The following is a 21,417-nucleotide window of genomic DNA, read 5'->3' on the forward strand; positions in this document are numbered from 1 at the left end:
CTATTGAGCTTTAATGTGTGTTTAGTTACTTGTTTAATACTGTGAGTTCCACTCTACAAATAGTTCTAGGAAAGAAGAAATGTTTGAATACTTATTCCATTAGGTGGAGTCTGACATGAACAAGAAAAAATAACTGTTTATTTTACAAATTTATAATTATAGAATTAAAAATTCTTGGACCAGCTTATAGTTTATGGTGACAAGTATGATAATAAAAAGTTGGAAGAAAACAACAACCCATCAAGTTCACACTCAAACTTTATTCAAAGCACAAAAAAAATAAATATACTATGAATAATTATGTTTCTTGGAAGCAATAACATTTAAGGTAAAACAATGTCTTCGGGAGATGTTTACCTTTGGTTGAAAGGCTCTTTGGGTCTTTATATCATAGATGTGTCATACATGCCAAGGCTTAGTCATATATGTAAACACTTTAACATTATTGAGTTAAATGCTCAAACATATTGCATAGGTTGAAAAAAAATAAAACAACTGTTCTTTTGATATTCACATGATGCTACATTTACATCAAGAAGGGCCAACAAAGAGGAAATACTATTAGAAAATACTACTTACTGAAAAGTCTTAAATTGTTTTGGTCAAAATGAAAATTTGTAAGTAAATAATGTATAGCACAGTCTTTTGTATGATGGTTCATATTCACTAGATTGTGCAGAAAACAATAAGAATAAATAAAACAATACAATGTCATGACAAATGCAAACAATCTACCCTCCCTCTAAAAACATGTTATAACAAAATATCCACACTTTTACATAAACATCTAACATTATGAAATAACATAACTTTTTAATGTATGTCAGATATCTTCTGCAACCAGTACATACATGTAGATTTGTCCACAAGATTCAGAGGACAGAAACATTTGGTAAACATTGATATGTCAATAAAGCATTTGATTTAATGTTATGCCATATATATATATGGACGCAATAAGTAAAAATACTGAAAATAATTATTCCCTTGTGTATTTCTTTAAATAATTAAGGTAAAAGACTTTCAAATTAATTTCTAATTCTATCTTCATATGCAACAAACGTCACTGCATAGAAAACAGTAAAACCATAGTCTTAATACTCAATCTGACATTCCCTGATTGTGAATATAATACTCCACAGCAAAGTGCATTCCTTAAGATCATAATTAGTACAGCATCATAGGTCACACATTGTGGTTTATAGAAGATAATCTAAGTAAAAAGCAAATACAGGGGGTGCCTTAAGCACATTTTGGTATTCATATTGAGTACTGTTTTACAATAAACATATTTTTGAACTTCAAAAGACCAACTCCTAAGAATCATACAAGTTTTACAGAATTCATACAAATGTGATGGAATTCAAGTTTTTCGGAATACATCCAATCCTTACTAATTTGTTGGACCAGTACTTGGGTCATGTGACATCAGAGAAGCATATTTAAGATGGCGGACTCTACACATCCGTTTCTCCCTATGATATCTTCAAACAGCTAAAAACTTAAGGGCTTATCCCATCCTGCTAAACACCAAAAGCCTCAACCTTCGCTTCTTAGGCGACATATCGGTGTAATTAAGATGAACTAGCAAGGTGAGACTGGGAATCGCTTTAAGCCAAGCACCGGTCCAACAATCGTATGGATCGTACATGTATGTATTTCGTAAAACTTGCAAGAATTCCGTAAAATTTGCTAATTACGTATTTATGTATTTATTGATATCCATTGAACTAAAGGATAACACCCCCTTCTGGATTTTTGGTCTCCTTTATAATTACTGTAAGATAAAATCAACATGGTTGGATCTTCCAGTGCAGTTTTAGGTGAAAATGTTGGACATAAATGTGCAATTGGGGTCAAAGGTCAGCAACTACAGCTACTCTTCTTCAAGTCTTCGTCTGATTGGTCGAGCTTGTCCCATTTGATGACATCACGAATGCTGTGTCGGTGCGACAGTTTCCGTGATCGAGATTCTTTCATTTTCTTCGCCAAGGCCAAAAAAGCCTGAAAAAAGGAGAATTCAAAAACTCAAAAAATCTACTACTTTTAATTTTTTTTTCTACCTGAACTAAATGTTTTTATGAGTGTAGATTTGGTTCAGCTTTTAAGCATGCAACGCTATTTCCAGCCTTAATAGTACTGGAGGACCTTTCCCCATCCCATACTATCCTGTACCCTCCCCAGCCTTAGTACTGAAGGACCCTCCCCCACCCTGTACTATCCTGTACCCTCCCCAGCATTAGTACTGAAGGACCATTCCCCCACCCTGTAGTATCCTGTACCCTCCCAAGCCTTAGTGCTGAAGGACCTTCCCCACCCTGTACTATCCTGTACCATCCCCAGCCTAAGTACTGAAGAACCTCCCCCACTCTGTACTATCCTGTACCTTCCCCAGCCTTAGTGCTGAAGGACCTCCCCCACCCTGTACTATCCTGTACCATCCCCAGCCTAAGTACTGAAGAACCTCCCCTACTCTGTACTATCCTGTACCCTCCCCAGCCTTAGTGCTGAAGGACCTCCCCCACCCTGTACTATCCTGTACCATCCCCAGCCTTAATGCTGAAGGACCTTCCCCACCCTGCAGTATCCTGCACCTTCCCCAGCATTAGTGCTGAAGGACTTTCCTCCACCCTGTAGTTTCCTGTACCATCCCCAGTCTCAGTGCTGAAGTACCTTCCCCCACCCTCTACTATCCTGTACCCTCCCCAGCCTTAGTGCCGAAGGATCTTCCCCCAACCTCTACAATCCTGCACCATCCCCAGTCATAGGACTGAAGATTCATTTATTTTCTTTGCAATTAGGCCAGAAACTCAACTTAACATAACACTCCTTCCAAAAACTATCAAATAAGTTAAAAACTAAGGTGGACTTGCAAAAAAATGGCTAGAACTGTAAGTTTGATAAATCTTTCTTTGTACAAATGCAAAGCCTATCCAATCTTTTAACTGAAATATTACTGTAGAATCTTTATTTTTTACCTCCTCCACATTGATGTTGTCCTTGCCACTGGCTTCTATCAGCTCCAAATCAAAGCTATCTGCAAGCTGGTCAAAATAAATAGTGTTACACAAATGTGGTAAACAGCAAATGAACAATGGCAATCAGAATTACCTTTCTAACAATGTAACATTATGATACGAACAAGACATGTTTCCATCAACATTTGCTTATCTAACTGGATAGAAACTTTGTATAGAGCTCAAAATAGCCATTTCCCTTACTTCAAGGTCCTCATTTACCTAACATTATGAGAATAGGCCTTCCCCCTGAGGCAATGCCAAAAAATATATTTCCTACCATTTGCGCTCTTGTCAGCTCCACCACTCTGTTGTCCATGTCACACTTGTTCCCTACCAGTAATAACTGTACATCTGTGGACGCATTCTGAGGGAAAAAATGCATCCATGTCAACCAGAAATTTAGCGTTGGGGTGGCGCAGTGGCAGGGTATTTGGCTCAGAGGTCCTGGGTTCAAATCCACGGTCCCCTCATTTGTCCTGGTGATGTTGTGCCCTTTTGCATGACATTCCTCATTTCACTTACTATATAGGTGAAAATGTGTGCCTAGCTTCAGTTAGGAACGTCCCTCGGATAGGACGTTAAATGGAGGTTCTGTGTTTGAGGACAGCCACACCTTGAGCAAGTAAAAGAACGCATCGCACTGATAGAAAAGACTAGGGTCCTTCCCGTGTGAGTGGATTATATAAATCTATCCAGGTGTGCAGCTAGTACTGTTTAGTTTGAACATGGTGTGCTATGCAAGATTTTCCTAATTTTTTTGGAGGGACCTGCCAATACACATGGTAGATTTGGATATTGCATCACCATTCTTTATTTTCGAAGCACACTAAGTTAGCTGTTTGGCACCCAATTCCCTATTGCTTACAGAGTTAGGCAGCAGGGAGAAGGTTAAAAGACTTACAATAAAGAGCTAGGGTCATGACAGTCGTAGTCAAACTTCAGTCAAAAGTGATCATGCTTGGGTCTTAAAGAAAAGGTCAAGGTAAAAGAATGGTCAAGGTAGATTGGTGGCCTTTTTTTTTTTATAGACAAAGTTCTTGGGTCAATCTATAAAAAGAAAAATAATCTACAAGACCACCAAAAAGTGTCCACAATGGCCTGATGGTCTTTTGTAGAGATCACTAGTAGGTCAAAGTACAATTTAGAACAAAGTAGTCTGTAGTATGCTGACTGCATGGGATCTACTGTGTTTTCACATATAATCCCTCGTGTGAAAGCAACATTTTTAGTAGTCTGGCTTAAACTTACAATCTCTTGACAGAGGGTCTGCGTGCTGATTTCCATGGGGCGTAGGCAGCCTATTTTGATAGTAGACTTAAAAGATAAAGCCATCATATACACGTAATTCGTAGCAAGGCGACCAAATTTTGCGTAGTTGCCTTCCTTGATTTTAGCGTAATACAAATCTGATTCTTCTCAATTCAGTGTTAAGTGCTGTACAGACCCCCCCCTTGCAGAGCCTCATAACAGTGTGATGTCACAGATTGAGATATTCTTACTTACCTGTTCAATATTTCTTAACCATTTTGCCAAGTCGATGAAAGAATTTTCCCCTGTTATGTCGTACATCAGTAGGATACCCTGTAGTGTGAACAAGAAACGATTAATAATTCATACTGGCTATATCAATACAGATACAGAAAACACAAACTAAAAATTTGACACAGAGAGATGGGACAATAAAAGTGGCATCGTGTAATGGCGTAATGGTTAGGCTGTTTGGCCCCGAACCCAGACCTCCTGGGTTCAAATCCTCTGACATTACACCGATTTTATGCCCTTAGGAAAGGCCCTAATTAATTTCCTAACTTCACCCGGGTGTAAAAATGGGTACCTGACTTCAGTTGGGGAGGTAAAAGGCAGTGGAAGAAGAGGGTTGGGCTCTGCCTTCCAATACAGTGCCTTAGACAAAGTGGATAACAACCCACTGCCCCTACAGCCTCAAAAAGGACTACATTTCATGTACCTTCACAGTAATTATACAGAGAAAAGACAAAAATACCTGCATCATTCAAGGATGAAAACATCAATCTCAAATTAAACATATGATTTCCATGCACGCATGATTTTAGTTCACAATCATAATCAAATACAACAGACTTACTGTAGCACCCCTGTAGTACGCTGTTGTTAGAGTGCGATACCTTTCCTGTCCTGCTGTATCCCTGAAATACAGTTACGGTAATTACGTAAATATGTAAATTAAAGCAAAAGAGTACAAAAATGTACAGAAGCCAGGGCTTATCCCACCAGGGCAACCCTACTAGCTAAAAGTTATTACAAAGGGTTATATATATTAGCCCTGGTAACTGAACAATATATACAAAATTCAATAAAAACGTTCACATTTATTCTCCAAGCTGAGGCTTCGGTCGCGTAGGGTAGGAGTGTCCGGGATTTTCTACGTCTACCTCCCTTCACCTCTGCGAGATAACTGAACGCATCAAGCCTTTTAAATTTAATTATTTTGACACATTAAGTTCATTTTGTAAGTAGGTGCTAAGTCTGCCAAGGGAGTGTAGTGTTTTTGCCCTCGCACTACGGGTGTTTCCGGTCTGCCGGTCCAGGAACGCAGTGACCCACTGTATACGTTTGGGAAAAGGAAATGCTGGTATAGAACTACTCTAAATTGTTCAGTGTAAGTCGATAACTACTTTATTTTGCTAGTTTAAAGAAAAACGCTGAAAAAATGACAAAGTCTTTCTGTAAGGCTTCGAAATATCCGGCTACTGATCGTGCAACTGTATATATATTTACTATGATACAAAGTTCAAGCCAGGAAGTTGTCTACCGTACACGCATTCTTTTGATTATTTCCTTGTATGCCATTGTGGTGTCTTTAGAACCACAAAAACAACCACAATCTTTGTCAAAATCACTGCTGCTGGGCCTAATAGCTGACGGCCACGCAGATGGCCATTTTCCGCTGACCGCATGTAGCCGTAATTGCAATCCACGTACATTTTTCCCATGTCAGTATATCTGGTTCAGCCTCAGATTGGCATGTACAAAATGTATACAGTACAGTTTATTTTTTAATGTAATTATACATCTCATTTATATAATTATGTAATTTCTTTAAAAACACTTATTATCATGTGTAAAAAGTTTACTACGTTACGATGCTTTCAATCTGGCGGGAGCCATTCAGAGTGATTGTAGGGGAGACCGCGGGGTGCCCGTCCAGCTGGCTGCACACTGTCCCAAGTTGCCGGATCCGCGTTAATCCCCGGGCAGTAAAACTCTTTGCCTAACGATAAATTGGTGGTACGCAGGGAGGGGCAGCGACACTGATTCTGAAACGATAGTCCCGCCCTTATGCGTTTGTTTGTTTGTGCCTTTATTTACTCTCGAAATATGCTCTAATCGGCCTTCAGGGCCGCTTTTCATAGAGGTCGAGATGAGGGGATGTCAAGGGGTCAACATAACAATAAATAACTAAAAGTTTGTACAAACAAGGTGAATCGAAATTATATCAATAATACAAAGAATAGATAAATAGTGAATACATAAAAATATCAAATAATAATTCATCAAGTCATTAATCGATAAGTCGATAATCGTTCATAAGGGTCAGTTACTGAGTCTTTTAAAGGTTGCAATAGAAATTGCTGCCCTAGCGTCCCTAGCGTCACATTATCTCGCAGACGTGAAGGGAGAGGGGCGTAAAAAATCCCTTACACTCCTACCCTACTCGACCAAAACCTCTGCTTGGAGAATATTCACAAAGCACATTGAGACGTTTAGGACTTAATACATATGAAGGCATAGAAATAAATCAAATAAAATAAACACATCCATATTCAAAGGACATGATTTAGAATTCTAAATTAAAGTCTTAAATAAAACTCACCATATCTGCAACTTGCATGGCTCACCGTCCAATTTGACCATTTTCTCTTTGAAATCTATGCCTGAAATTTGAAAAAAAAAGACCATTACAACTCTATGGCATTGATGTCAATTGCCTAAATATATATTAGATGGATGTTGAAAGGGTAAATTATTTCCAGGCAGATGTTGGCTTTGGCTCTGTGAAAGAAGAAAGGAGGAAGAAACATAAAATGACTCAAAAACACATTTAAAGCTGCACCACACATCTGCTTGGAGATTAGAATGAGTGTCAAGTAGATTTTTCAGGCGGTGCATTACATCAAATATGAAAGTGGAACTTTCACAGCTGTTGTGTTATGTTGACCTACTTCATGTATGTTGAAATTAAGGGTTTATCCATTTTAACAGATGATCATGGCAGAAATATTGGCATTACTGATGAATATGAATAGAATTTAGAAGGGTATGGGGTGCTAGGTCTTGTAAAGCTCTTCTTGAAAAACTGTTACACAGTTTAGTATTATGCTTTGTTGGTCAACAAAACACACATTCTTATCAGCGTTGTCAAACAGTAGAATACCTTTCACAGTGGGTCGTTACCATGTTAGGGTTCAAAGACATGCAATGGCTGTCCGCATATTGGTTTTCTTACCTATCAATAATTGCAATTCATTGAGATCTTTGTTCAAAACAAATACAAATTTTGATAAAAATGTGTACAAAATTCACTGACTAGAAGGTATGCATTGAGGATTCAAGATGGGAGGGGGGCTCTCCAAGCAGAGGTTGTTGGGAACAAAGAATTGTATTAATCATTAAAAGCAGCCTTGTCAAAACAAGGCGGCAGGCGGCTATTTTCACCGCCTACTTTCAATTTTGTGCCGGCTACTTTTGTGTAGAATTTTAATAAAAAGCACAACTAAATTTTAGTTACAAAAGTTAAGTTTTAAAATGCACATAAATGTTACCCAGAATATACCAAAAACCATATTTAGGGGGTCTCAATTTACAATTTTTTTAGGGGGAGGCCCCCCAGACCCCCCTACGGGAGGGGGAGACCGTACCCACCCCCGCGAGCGACTTCTTTGCTCGCATAGGGCCACTACAGGGCCCGCCTGTTACTTTTGGATATAAGCCTCCTACTCTAAAATTTTGTGACAAGGCTGAAAAGAGAATGTTTTTCAAGACTTACTTCTAAGGCTGGAGAAATTGCGATGCATTTTACCTTAAGTCTAACAATGCGTTTAGAAGCCAGCTACCAAAAATGTATTTTAAAAAAAATCAAAAGTGTTCATGTTTGCTATCGCTGTTTCTACCTTTGGCCACAGCAAGTATTTTTTTTGTATGTCATCAATGGGCTCATTACTTTTCACCTGATTTTGAAAAAAAAGCACAATAAATTTTGTTCCCTCCAGAGATGGCCAACGTGACTTCCTTATTTTTACAAACACCTTTGAAACAATTTTATTGAGCTTTTGGGGCCATTTTAAGACCAAAAACAAATATTCTAGCCCCTGGTGTCCTGGTATGAAAACCAACAGACCTGAAATTTAGCAGAGTTGTGCAATGGGATATTTACTGTACCAGTAAGGATTTATAATTATCTTCAGTGAGTAAATTTGCTACCTGAGCACTGTTTGGCTCTAGTATAAATACAACTTAATCTCCTTTCCCGCCCAGACATCCAAACAATGGCGACAGAATTAGCCAACAAGTTACTGAATAACTGGGTCTTGAATTACATGAAGAAGCCCTTGGTCAAAAATTTTTACAGCTAGAGGTTTGAATGTTGAAAGTTATTTCAACATAATTATCATATAAACAACTGTGGCTGTTGTGTCCAAAATGGGACAGTGCTTATAACTTTGTTCAGACACCCCTGGTACGTTAGAGGATTTATACGTATACCTTTTACGGATTAGGGTTAAGCAGGTATTGCGAAAGCTTTTCAAATTTGTTCTTACTAGACGTGGTACGCATTTGTGCGCATGAAGCCTAAGATACGCAAAACAAAATGGCCGATGCTGAAATCACGCAAGCACGAGCCACCAAGAGTTAAACACCTAGAGAGACATTAGCCTCGTAACTGAACCAAGCGAAACTCAGCACCAAGAGACCACGTCCAGCGATATAATAGACGTTAAGCAAGGACAACAACAACAACAACAACTGGCATGGTACATACTTGAATCATGATACATTTTGTACTGTAATGTGACTGTCAGTAAAACTGAAATCAGTACTGTCCCGTATCATCTTAGTTATCTCGGTTGTTTCAGTTTGCTATAACTAGTATAAGGACTTCATTTATTAATCATAGATTAAATCAAAACATTCCAAAATACCTATCATTGTGAAACGTTACATTTAAGCTTATAACATTCATATTTTCCTAATTAGTAATGCGCATACACATGATACACATGTGATTATAAAGTGTTTATTTTGAATTTAAACCTAGATTTGCAATTTATAGTTGGGGAAATGAATTTTTGTTTACCTGTGATAGTGAATTGCCTGAGGTAATAACATAATTATTTTTCGGATCTTGTTTCGCAAGGAACTAGTTGTCTTCAATTTAAGATTTTAAGATAATTCTATATGATCTAGCTTCTAGGCTTTAATAATTGACAAATAAAGGTAAACAATGTTACGCAAACCTTACTTGCAGACGAATTTTATTGGGTGTTTTACGCAATTTTGTAGTAATTATTACGTTTAACATTTGAACAGAACATTGTCAAGCCTGTGGTCAACAACTTGAGACTTTCGTGATCATTTCTTGACCTCTGTGACCCTAGAACAAACTGTTTTATACCGAAAAGATAACATAAAATAAACAAACGAGTTTGCATTTGATAAGTTTTGTAACGTTATGTCAACACTTGAAACATGAGTGTTGGAATTTTCGTCCATTTGGAAGAAAATTAAGGTTTTTAGCTCACCAATGGTTGAAATATAGCTTTCTAGGAATCCTCCTCCACAGAATCTGTGTATAAAGCAGGTTTTTCCGACGTCGACGTCGCCTAAAACCAGGATTTTGTAGATCGGAGGTTCGTCTGCTGGACCGGCGGCCGCCATCTTTGTTTTCACACTGGGATTATGTAAAAGACGGAATGACTCGTAATGACGAAACACGGATACGAAACCAATACCGTTTCGTGGGAACAGAATAGAAAAACCCAAAGTTGGTGGGGAAGATTGTGACGGTAAACGGGGCACATGATAAAACGGTCACAATCTTTCCCACCAACCTCTGCTTGGAAAGTAGAAAAAGAGGGCTCTGTCGTAATTCAGCATACTGTGACGTTAAAATAACATATTTCATTGGCGCATGTGCAAACCTATTCTAGCGATGGGCGCCGGCCGCGCCGCCATGTTTTTTTTTTTTTTTTTGGTTTGTTGGTGCCGTGTTTTTTTTTGCTTGTTTGTTTCTGGTATGTCACATTGCACTCAATCTTTCTTGTATAAATAGTAGCAACTTTGCTGGTACCTAGATTTTGTGTGATTGTATGTACAGTACTTGAATTGTGCTTAAGATGTGTTGAAAATGATTTAACACTGAACAAGACTAAGTTGGTAGCAATAAGTAACAAATAAGAAGAGTAATTTTTCTATCTTGATGAAATCAATGTTATTATCTAATTAACACACATAATTGCTATGGGCATGTTCTTTAAAAGAAGCTTATTAACATAATCTATACAGAAACTTATATTTCCCTTTTCGTAAATGCTACGGATGTCATATTGGAGGTATGGTCAGCTTTATGTGTGTTATGCTAATGAGAACCTCATTTTCATAATTTATGCACATTCCCCTTACACTAAATGCTACGGATGTTATATTGGAGGTGTAGGTAGCCTTAGGAGAGGTGAATACAATTGAATGCGCGTTATGCTAATGATGTCGACCTCATTTGCATTATTAGTCTTTTTTTACATTAATGATAATGTTGTTGGGATTTTTGTGAAAAAAACAACAACTTATGTGTTTGTCTCTCCATGTCCTTTTAAGGTTTATAAATGCAGCTGGCCCATTGCTATCAAATCACAGGTTGTGCGCCAGGAGGGCCTGCATGCCCTTTTCGTAAGCCGTGATCGTGCCGTTTATTCATTTATTTATCTATTTATTCGTTTGCCCGACTAGCAGTGGCTGCACAATATATACATAATAGGATAAAATGGTCACATTGGTTAAAAAGGAGCATCATACCGGCATGAAATCTCAAAAGTAATATACATTCTTTAAATAACACACTATTAAATCTAGAAAGGGAGTAAATTCACTATCTAGCTACCAACTGGTAGTGCAGTCTAGTTCTGAGTTGTAAAATGAGTGTACACTGGAGCATGGTAAGTTCTTACTAGGAGTGCGGAGTTTAGACAGAGAATGGGTCCCCCGGGACTTCCATGCCATAGTTTTGAAAGTAGACAGTGAGGGGGCAGTCCGTGTGTCGGATGGGAGGGAGTTCCACAGTTGGGTGGCTCTGTGGAAAAAGGCCTTCTGAGTTCGCACACTTTCAGGGATTTGCATAGAGAGGTTATTTAGTCTCCGTAATCCTTATGCAGCCGCGCGCCCAAAACCAACGTAATTCGTATTAAATCGGTACTCTCCAAGCAGAGGTTGGTGGGAAAGATCGTGTCCATTTTATCATATGCCCCGTTCTTCGTTCGCTGTATATGATAAAACGGTCACGATCTTCCCCACCAACCTCTGCTTGGAGAGTAGTAATCGGTGCATCAGCCATAACGTGTAATTGGTCACTTTCATTCTACGTACAGCGTAGGCAGTTACCTTTGTGCAACGTAAAACGTAATCTATGAATTACTAGTAAAGCGTAGGCTGCTTTCCAGCAAAGTCTCCGAGCAAAATTGCCCCTCAAAATGCAGGAAATAGCATTTCAGAGGGTTAAGATGTAAAAAAATTCCCGTGAAACATGCCCCTGGACCAATCTAAAATTGTCGCATTTGCGGGGCAGAAAATATGTTCTGAGGGCGTCACCCCCAAATATCAAGCTGAAAACATCGTGTATTTTTCAATCATAGGGATGCCAGAAAACATAGCTTAGTCTGCAAGCCAACTTTATCCCTCAAAATGCATGAAATAGCGTTTCAGAGGGTAAAGATTTCATTATTTTCTCGGGGCGCATGCCATCGGACCGACCTCGGATTGTTACACCTCCGGTGAAAATTAACATATGTCGGGAGGGAAAACAAAATCTAGCTTAATGCCTTGTGTGCGTTGTGTTTACGTTTGAGCAGGTCGGGATTTCACAATTTCCCCTGAGAAGCATTCCCCTGGACTCCCTACAATCGCCGCGCCTCCGACTAAATATATGTCGGGCAGGAGGGCGTGGCGCATGAAACCCTTGCGCACTTTTTCACTTATAGAAATGTCACCAAACTAAGCTTAGTCTACCAGGAAAATTTGGCACTCAAAATCAAGGAAATAGCGTTTTAGGGGGTCAAGATTTAATCATTTTCCCCATGCAGGAGCATGCCTTCGGTGCTCTACGTGGTCATACGGTCAGCAATATTTTCCCCTCCCGTCCCATACGAAATTTCCTGCCGCCGTCACGGCTACTCATCATTAGTTCTACCGTTTAGTGTGGTCATAAACAGATTCATGGTCAATCAGTAGTTTGGACGCAGAGCTAGATAAATCGAATTAAAAGTATTACGGTTGGTTGTGAAGCCTCACGATTTAACGTAATTCGTCATCAGCTCTGAGAATTTAACGCAATTCGTAATCACTACTCCCCAATGGCCCCATGCAGACCCTCTTGTAGCGCAGATGACTTATCGGGCGAAAGACTCATTTGAGTGACATTTAATTCCATTAGACAGGTAACCAATCCGGGTAAAGACATCACCAGAGACAACCAATAGGGACATACAAAAAGTGCATTTTTCCAACCAATCACAAGCCAACTTGTCTAAGTGAGATTTAATTTCATTAGACAAGTAACCAATCCGGGGAAAAACATCACCAAAGGCAACCAATAGGGACATACAAAAATTGCATTTTTCCAACCAATCATAAGCTAACTTGCCAGACCAATCACAGGCTTGGGTACTTTTCAAATGCATGTCTCCCAACTGTAGAGCTTCATTCGCGGCCAGCTCAAGCTTGGAAATGGCTGCACGTCTCTTCCTCTCGAGACCGTCCGGGGCTGCCCACCGGGCGATGATAGCAGTCCGCCTCGGGACTTGCCCCACGCCTCTCCGTAACTGTTCGTCCATGGCGCGCGGTCCTTCCAGCCGCGGCTACTCGGCCATGGATGAACGGGGTCAGTCCCACATCTACAAGTTGTAGATTGCCTTTATGGCGGGTCTTCTGGCGCGGCCATGACATCCGACAGTAAGTTTAAACTTCTTTACTATTACAGTATATTCTTGAGACCGCAGGCTCTTGTTTAAGGCGTCTAAGCTGTGTTAGTTAGCGTTTCAATGAAGCTGTGTTGGTAGGATGCACTGACTAAAAGAAATATGAAGAAAGGTTCTGTGCTTGCCAGCACAATTCAAATGTTCAACTGTAAAGATGTCTGTTCAACCGTCTTTGTTCAACCGTCTTTGTTCAATTGTCTTTTTTCTTAGGAAATTATTATCCATTTGTCTCTGAGCATTATGCTTAGCAGAAAATGCTTGTCGCAGTCTACTAGTACATTGCTTGGAACTTATTTGTTGGTTGGTTGATTGATTATTACATGCAGTTTTATATTTTTATCAGAAGTGTCCAGTATTATAACTGTATGTCACATTCTCACACGCTATTGTCTTTTGTGTCTGTTGCAGCAATGGTTTGGAGGCACTATAAATGTCTGGACCGTGGACGAACCTGGACAGCAACACTGAAGGTTCCTTGCGACAACATCCAGGGCATCGGCTGGTACCACATTTGACAATGTGAGCATTACCTGTGCTGAATTATTTGACAGCAGGCTCTGCTTTAAGTATTAGTTGATGGTGATATGATTCATAATGAAAATGATTCTGTAATTGGGCATACATATGGTTTGTGCTTTGGCACTGGTCCACTGTATACATTTTTCCATAGGAGATATTTACTGTGGGTCAATATATCAAAGAATGTCTAGATTTTAAAACCAATTGTGTAAGTTATATGTTGGACTCAACATGTTGATTTTTTTTCATATTCATTCACACACATTTATGTATACTAGTAGGTTGATTAATTTGCATCCACTTGACTGTTTGTATGCACTATCATGTAGAAGACCTTACAAAAGTCGCTGTACTTTTGTTGTGTTGATTAAAAAATCTGTTTATCTTGTATTTGAACTTTTGGTCATGCACAAATTTGGTCTATATGATGAGAGATGTCCAGTTCTAATAAGCTAGTTCACGGTTGCGAGTATGCATGTGCAGTGTCAAAGGTAAAGGCCCCTGGCTTGTAAACGGTGCTCGTCTCGACATTGTCTTGATTTTCATAACACTTATGCCCAGACAGTTCTGTTTACGTCTCGGGGGCCTTCACCTTTGACACTGCACATGCGTAGTACCAACCATGAATTAGCTTATTGTACGTCACATTCCCAACTAAGCCTTTTGTGTTTGTTGCAGCAGATGTCTGTGTGTACACCCTGGCCCTGCTGTAGAAGTTGAACGGATTGAAGACAAAAGAAAGCGAGGAGACTGTTGATTGTGAGTAGAATTTGTACAACCAATAAGGTCGGTACAACTTACTCCAACTTGACCGCGACATAACTTTTTGTTCAGGCCAGTGGCACTGTATTTGAACTGAGTTTACCCATGCCAGTTTTATCAATTTTGACCGGTCAAATCCTGATTGCCAACAGTTTGACCTGAGTTTAGATATCTTTCTACTAATACTCCTGCATATTACTTTGGTCACCATTTCCACTCATAGCCTAGTGCCATATATAGCGTTTGAATTAGAACAAGGTGAGAAGATGTTTGGCTCAATTTTGTCCTAATTCCTTCGTGTGTTTGACTTTCTTGTAGCTCAAGAAGCTTGGAAGCAGACATCTCTTAGGACTTATTCTGCTTAGAGGTTGTCGTCCAACGTCAAATACGCCATCTGCACGGTGACAACTAGAAAGACCGGTGCTCGTGTGTACCAGAGGACCTTTAAGTGTTTGCATTGTTATCAAGGGAAGCAGTTTGAAGTGTACAATGTTTCCGCAGAACTGGGCTGGGATTGACTCATCATTGGCGTGATGGGAAGTTAATGATTTGTGATGTTGCATTTGTAGCTTTCACTTAACGTACGATTCCCTCTGTGTACCTGAGGGGTTGTCGGCAGGGCTAGTCATGATCTCTTGGTTGATGGTAGGGTGCTTGACGTGTGTTTTGTTGACATCCTAAGCTATGTTGTTGGGAGGGGGTTGGGGCATTTTGTGAGTTGTGGCTACTTTTTCATGCAGGGCTTCAGTCGGTTTCTGTTGTGTACAGGCCCGGTGCGATTGGTTGTTTCAGTTTCTGTGGCTGTATCGATGGCTGAGATTGTTAGCGGAGTGATTGTAAAGTTTGTGGTTTCAGAGAATAGGGATTTTCCTGTTTCTGTTAGCTTATAACTGTTTGGACTCTTCTACCATCTGTTGTCTTTTCTGTTTATGTGGTGGTCAGTGCGTCGTCGGGAACCTAGACCACGACATAATTTGCCTTGTGTCATATCTTGGAGTCCCGAACCAAGATATTGGCACAGGGCCGGAAAGGAAGGCAGGTTGTTGGAGAGCCTGAGTAGTTGTGAGCTAACAGAACCCGGAAAATCTCTGTTCACTGAAACACCGAATTTTGCAGTTACTCCGAGAGCAATCCCGGCTATCGGCATAGTTACAGAAACTGAATCTGCCAATTGCATCAGGTCTGTGTACTACAGAGACTGGCTAGAGCCCTGTATGGAGAAGTCGCTACTGCTTTTGAAATGTCTTAACCCCCGCCAGCAATGTCACTCAGGGTGTCATCAAAATGTGCTCAACACCTTGCCATCCATCAAGAGATCATGATTCTCTCTGCTGATAATGCTTCAGGTATACCCTCAAACCTACTCTTGGTTGAACCTAGAACTGAAATGACAATCACAAATCAAAAACTTCCTGTCACGCCCCCAGCAGTCTGTAGATGAAGTTCTTGTCAATGAGCTTTTATGGAATGCAAAGTGTACACTTTTACTGCAATCATGTATACATGTTGTGTTCATGTTATGCTTAAGGACACATTTCCAAAGCTTGGGGAATGAAAAATGATGCAAAACACACAAAACGTAAAAAAAGTACTCCTTACCATAAATTATATATAATATTCTTGATATGCATTTTTCATTCTTTCTTTTCTCAAACAGCCTGGTCGGGCCCCGGCTTGGAAATGTGACCTAGCATTAGATATATCTAGTTAAGCTTAATATTTGTTAGGTAGGGTTAAATTTAATTCTTTTCTTGTCTTTGCATTTTTTTTTTAAATTGTGTAGATGTTGATAATGCCTATTTATGGTACGAGGTAGTTTGTAGCCATCTATTTCAAGTCCTATTGAAATTTTGGCTACTTATTTAATGGCTTAGGCTGACGTTGGAACACACACTACATACAAACACAAACTAACACTCACATACTAATGCACACACATGCACACAACCTCAACATACTAACACAAACACATTAACTATCTGTCAGATGCCTTAGCCTTTAGCTGCAAAATAACTTTAAAATACAGTCCAAAAAGGTTCCAAGTTTCCTCTGTACCATGCTTTTCCATTATCAGCATTTACTACATACTTTTTTTTAGGTTAGTTAGCATATTTAGCTTAGTAATAATGAGGATTTTAACTTAATTAGTTAGCATTTTTAGCATAGTTAGCTTTTGAACTTGGTATATTTTCCATATTTAGTTAGCTTTTTTAGCTTAGCATTTTAAAACATTTTAGCTTAGAAGAAGAATTGTGAAATAGCTAGCTCAAAAATGCTTAGCTGAGAATTTTACAATTTTTTTCTACGCTAATAGCATGTTTAGCTTAGACTCATGAGCCATTACTCTACAAGCATAGGTTCGGCTTGGCGACATGAATAAAACCGGACAAAAAAGAAAGTCCAACAAAAATGCCTGAAATGTAAAAAATACAGCCGGAGCCGACCTTTGCTTGGAGAGTAATGAGCCACTGTCAGACTTCCTGAACGTTTACAAAAACTGTTTTGTTTAGAAGATAAGAATGTGCTTTGTGTCTATGTCACGTGCACTGTCAGCACTGGTAGTCAAATTATGTACTGTGCTTTGATGGCATCTAAATTTGTAGCATTTGTTCTATTATGCTTTAATGTGGCTTCTTGTTTACATTCTTTGTGATAAGGTCTTTTGTTCACAATCAGCTGTGGTGTGTATCTAGTAGTACAAGACTGGCCACCTTGTCCAACAAAAATACTTCAGAGCTTTGTGATCAAAAGTATTTTCCTCAGTACACTTTGCTTTCCTCTGTTTTGTAAACTGCAATAAAATAAACAGTTTGAAACCAGGTGTGTAGTTACTTTTTCACATTTTGAGGGAAATTGATACTTTCTCCCTTCCCACCTTCAAACTAGTTTGTTATTTTGTCAATATGATAGATTAACTGTGTCATATTTCCCTCCCAATACACGGAGGAAATATAATTGTTTTGTTAATTGTTGGCGTGTTCTTCTGCCAAAGCCCAAGTAAATGTAGGGTTCAAGCTCCAATCCTGGTATTGAAGAAAGTCTTGTTCACACTTAGTTTTTATATTTTGAGAGAACATCAGTCAGCGTTGGGATCAAAAGTATTTTCCTCTGTACACTTTGCATTCCTCAGTTTTGTTAACTGCAATCTAATAAACAGTTTGAAACCAGGTGTGTATAGTTGCTATTAAACATTTTGAGGGAAATTGATGCTTTCTCCCTCCCCCCCTCCCTCAAGCTAGTTACTGTTATTCTGCCAATATATCATAGATTAACTTGGTCACTTGTTATATTTCCGTCCCTATATGTTTTGCTTTGTGGTGGTCTTCCTCTTTTATTCTGCCAAAAACCAAGTAGATGTAGGATGGTAGCTCTAATACTGGTATTGCAGCAAGTTATATTTTCCTTATGGTACATGCTATGGATGCCATATTTGAGGTGTGTGTACCTTTAATAAGGGTGAGTACAGCATACCTGAAGGAAAACGCAAGGTAAACCATTTTCGTACTTGCCCTCCGTTCCCACCGCCGCTACTTCACCTACTATCAAAAGGACGTCATTCATAAAATTACTTGGTGTAGCCTAAGTGTAATTCTCCCACGACGCCCTTCAGACACTTTCAATAAGGGAGACAATTTTTGACGTCATCATCAAATGCATGGTCAGTTCCGAAGCTTTTCAGACAGTGTTGACTGAATAATCTAGTCTAAGGGTTGGATAATATATTGTACACGGACTATTTTCCTTCGCTGAGCATGCGCAGGCCAAGTACGAGACAGACCTTACAATATTGAATCAAAGGCGACGGCTAGCAGTCGTTAATGCTGCACCAATGATGTACCGCCATCGAACACATGTTTCTATGGATCAAAAGCGTCACCTAGCAGCCATTGCTAGTACTGCAACTGACTAGCCCTATAGAAACTTTGTTTCATGATTCAAAAGCGTGGCCTTGCAATATATTTTTAGAACTTCATTTTTTTTGTTCTATTTGAAAGCATTGCATGCACCTTTAACGCTTTAAGATATACGTACGCTTTACCTAAGATAGACCGACATCCTACATTTTCTCAAAGAGAGCGATAGACTAAGTATAGATGTTCATACTTCCCCTTGGCCATGCATTTCATCAAACTTAAACAAGTGCCAGTCTCAGAAATTTAAAACAAGCTTGAGTTTGTCAATTTCAATAGCACAAAAAGGGAAAATCTATATATTCAACAGCGGTGGTGTTCAGCGTCAAGGAAAGGCTTGTTTGTGTGTAGATTGTGCTCTATCACAAGACAGGTGTGATTGTGTGTCATACATGTGTTTTGATTAAAGTGTGTGCATGCTTGCGTATGTTTGGGTATGTGTGAGCTTAAAGTTTTTAACATTTAGAACACTTTGCCTGCTTTTTTCTGGACAACTGGCCTGATTAGAATTGTATTTTAGTTATGGGAGTCTAACCCTCTTCTTTAGAAGTGAGAAACTTAAAGGACTAACATGCCCTTGTCATTTAAGGATATTCGCAATAGTACCTCCATGTATCATGAGCGCCACCTAGCGGTGTTAACTAGAACTGCAATAGTTCGCAGTGAGGCGTGGTGGTGTAGAAAGCACCTTGTTGTGTACGTTTAGCCTTGTAGAAATGTATGTATAGCATATGAAAGGCCAATAGACCCCCGTGTGGGACTAATTGATGCACATCGATAAACCTACACGTCGAATGTCGTATCATCTGAGGTTCCAGTCCAAAATGAGTTACTAGTATTTAATCTTTTTTGACCAATGAGATTGAGGCATCTTTGACCGTACATAGTTGCAGTTCGATTACGAATTGCTAGGCGACGCCTTTGATCCATGAACATGAAGATGCTTTAGCCTAAAATCTTAACAGCCAAAAATTGATAAATACAGCTCTCTAGATCTGCAATGAAGCAAGATACTTTTTTTGTGGTAAATGCAATTTAGACACACGCCTGTTTCTGGCTCATAGCCCTCAACCTACCAATACATTTTTGCGACGAATCTGGACCTCATTCTGTATTGCTCATAAATATATTTCATTCTAGTCCTTTTTTGTAATTAATATACACATACTGTTTCAATTAGCTATGACAAATTTTTTGACAAGCTGCAGTGTCAATAATTCATGCTCATTATCATAATGTATGCAGAAAATTAGGAAAACCCGAATTTTGCTTTGAAATGTTGATTTTTTTTGTTTGTGTTGTGGTTAGGGTTGACAGGAATATTAGGTGTAATTCGAAAGATTATCTAAGGCTGTGAGTGCTCCCCTTTGCTGTCACTTCTAACACTGTATATGACATTGGAAGTGACGGAAATGGCAAAATATTGCCCAGAAAACCAAAAATTAATCGTTTTGAAGAGGTGTATGCCAAAAATGTGAATAGTTATCCAAGGCACATATGCACCAAATTTCAGGTCATTCGGCTGGAATACCAGGGCGCAGGAGGCCAAGATATACATTTTTGGTCTATGAATGGCAAAACAAACTCAATAAAACCACTTTAAAGGTCTACATCGAAGAAATAAAAATAAAACATCATTGGGTATTTGCCGACTCTGCCTTTGTGCCAAATTTCAGGTCACTTGGTCCAAACATGACAGAGATGAATCGATTTAAAGATTTGCCAGAAGGAGAAGGAGACAATGAGGATAATTTGCACTTCATAATGTACATCTCAATCTAAACTAGCTTCATACTAAATGTCATGGAAAACCTTCTTTCCTTTGTTCATTTATCCTCCTTAGAAGATTTTCACAATAACGCGCCTGCAGTTCCAGAGCAAGCTGCTAGGGAGCCCAAATCGACACCACTTCTTTATTACATCTGCCACCAAAAAGCAAGACCATAGCACGTCCAGGTAAAATGATACAAAAACCGAAGTTCTGCTGCAGTACCAAGGTCACCTACCAGGGGGCCCAAATTGACCTTGATGTCTGGCTTGACAACACCCGCCCACATACGAAATATCATCATAATCCGTCGAGAGGTTCTTGAGTTATACTGACTAGAGTAGTCCGGAAACACAAACAGACAGACAAACAGACAGACACACCCAAAACCATATCTCGATTTTTCATGGAGATAACAGTATGTTTAGCCCATACATATGGGCGAAACATAATAATAAGTGCAAGTAAAATTGTTATTCACAGGAATACCCTGTCAAAAGTCGCCGTACTTTTGTTGTGTCAGTAATGATTGTTGTTACATTGTCACATTATTTTCACAAAGGGGAGAGATTCACAGCGTCCTAATGTAACGCCTTTCTTTAAATGTGGAGACTCAAATTCATCTAACAGCTACCGACTATTCTCTTCTTAGTGTTGCCTGGCCCAGCATGTCAAAACAGAACGGCCAGCTCGCCTATAATTAACTGATTTAAACCTTGGTCTGCTGGATTTCAAGAGAAAAGAATATGCCCCCACTACTGAAGTACCCCTACACCTTTGAAGCAAAGGGTACTGGTTTGATATTGCTCATTTTAATTTACTTCGCTTTACAACAACCGCTCGGGGTTCAACGTATGCAGGCCCTCCTACAACGTACGCAATTGTCGTCGACCCGACAAAAGTCAGGGCTAGCATACAGAACAAGCATATGCATGTGCAAACCGACAATTGTACTTAATGCATTTGGAATTAGGTCGTAACCTTACACAAGCCTGTTTTGATAACGTCATAAAACATATCAATATTGCATGATTCCTAAGTTATACTTTAAGTTGTTTTACACGAACTGAAAGAAGAAAGAGAATATAAGGAGTAAAACTTAAACGTATCAAAACACTACATGTTCAATCGTTAATCTCGTAAATGAGAGGTTTTTTGAATGGGTCAGAAGGGAATAGTTGTAAAGTCTGCTTGGTAATGATTAAACACACTGT

General features: G+C 39.2%; 1 protein-coding gene across 1 annotated transcript; it reads right to left on the reverse strand.

The window, feature by feature from the left end:
* Positions 1-245: 245 nt before the first annotated feature.
* On the reverse strand, positions 246-9,953 carry LOC136425998 (ras-related protein Rab-8B-like). The gene is made up of 7 exons (XM_066414916.1): positions 9,800-9,953; positions 6,874-6,934; positions 5,125-5,185; positions 4,524-4,601; positions 3,298-3,384; positions 2,979-3,044; positions 246-2,004 (listed from the first exon to the last, which is right to left on the reverse strand). Exons 1-7 carry the CDS (start codon positions 9,933-9,935, stop codon positions 1,864-1,866), a joined length of 630 nt encoding a protein of 209 aa, XP_066271013.1. The 5' UTR covers positions 9,936-9,953; the 3' UTR covers positions 246-1,863.
* Between the last annotated feature and the right edge of the window lie 11,464 nt (positions 9,954-21,417).

This window comes from Branchiostoma lanceolatum, chromosome 19 (genome assembly GCF_035083965.1).
Source record: "Branchiostoma lanceolatum isolate klBraLanc5 chromosome 19, klBraLanc5.hap2, whole genome shotgun sequence".
Taxonomy (NCBI): domain Eukaryota; kingdom Metazoa; phylum Chordata; class Leptocardii; order Amphioxiformes; family Branchiostomatidae; genus Branchiostoma; species Branchiostoma lanceolatum.

What these genes read in the sequence shown, in the direction of transcription:
- LOC136425998 (XM_066414916.1), bottom strand. Translation starts at nt 9,935, where the DNA reads ATGGCGGCCGCCGGTCCAGCAGACGAACCTCCGATCTACAAAATCCTG. An exon ending in CCATGCAAGTTGCAGATATG is followed by an intron (nt 5,186 to 6,873) that starts GTGAGTTTTATT and finishes ACTGTATTTCAG; the next exon opens with GGATACAGCAGGACAGGAAA. An exon ending in GGTTAAGAAATATTGAACAG is followed by an intron (nt 3,385 to 4,523) that starts GTAAGTAAGAAT and finishes TTTTTCCCTCAG; the next exon opens with AATGCGTCCACAGATGTACA.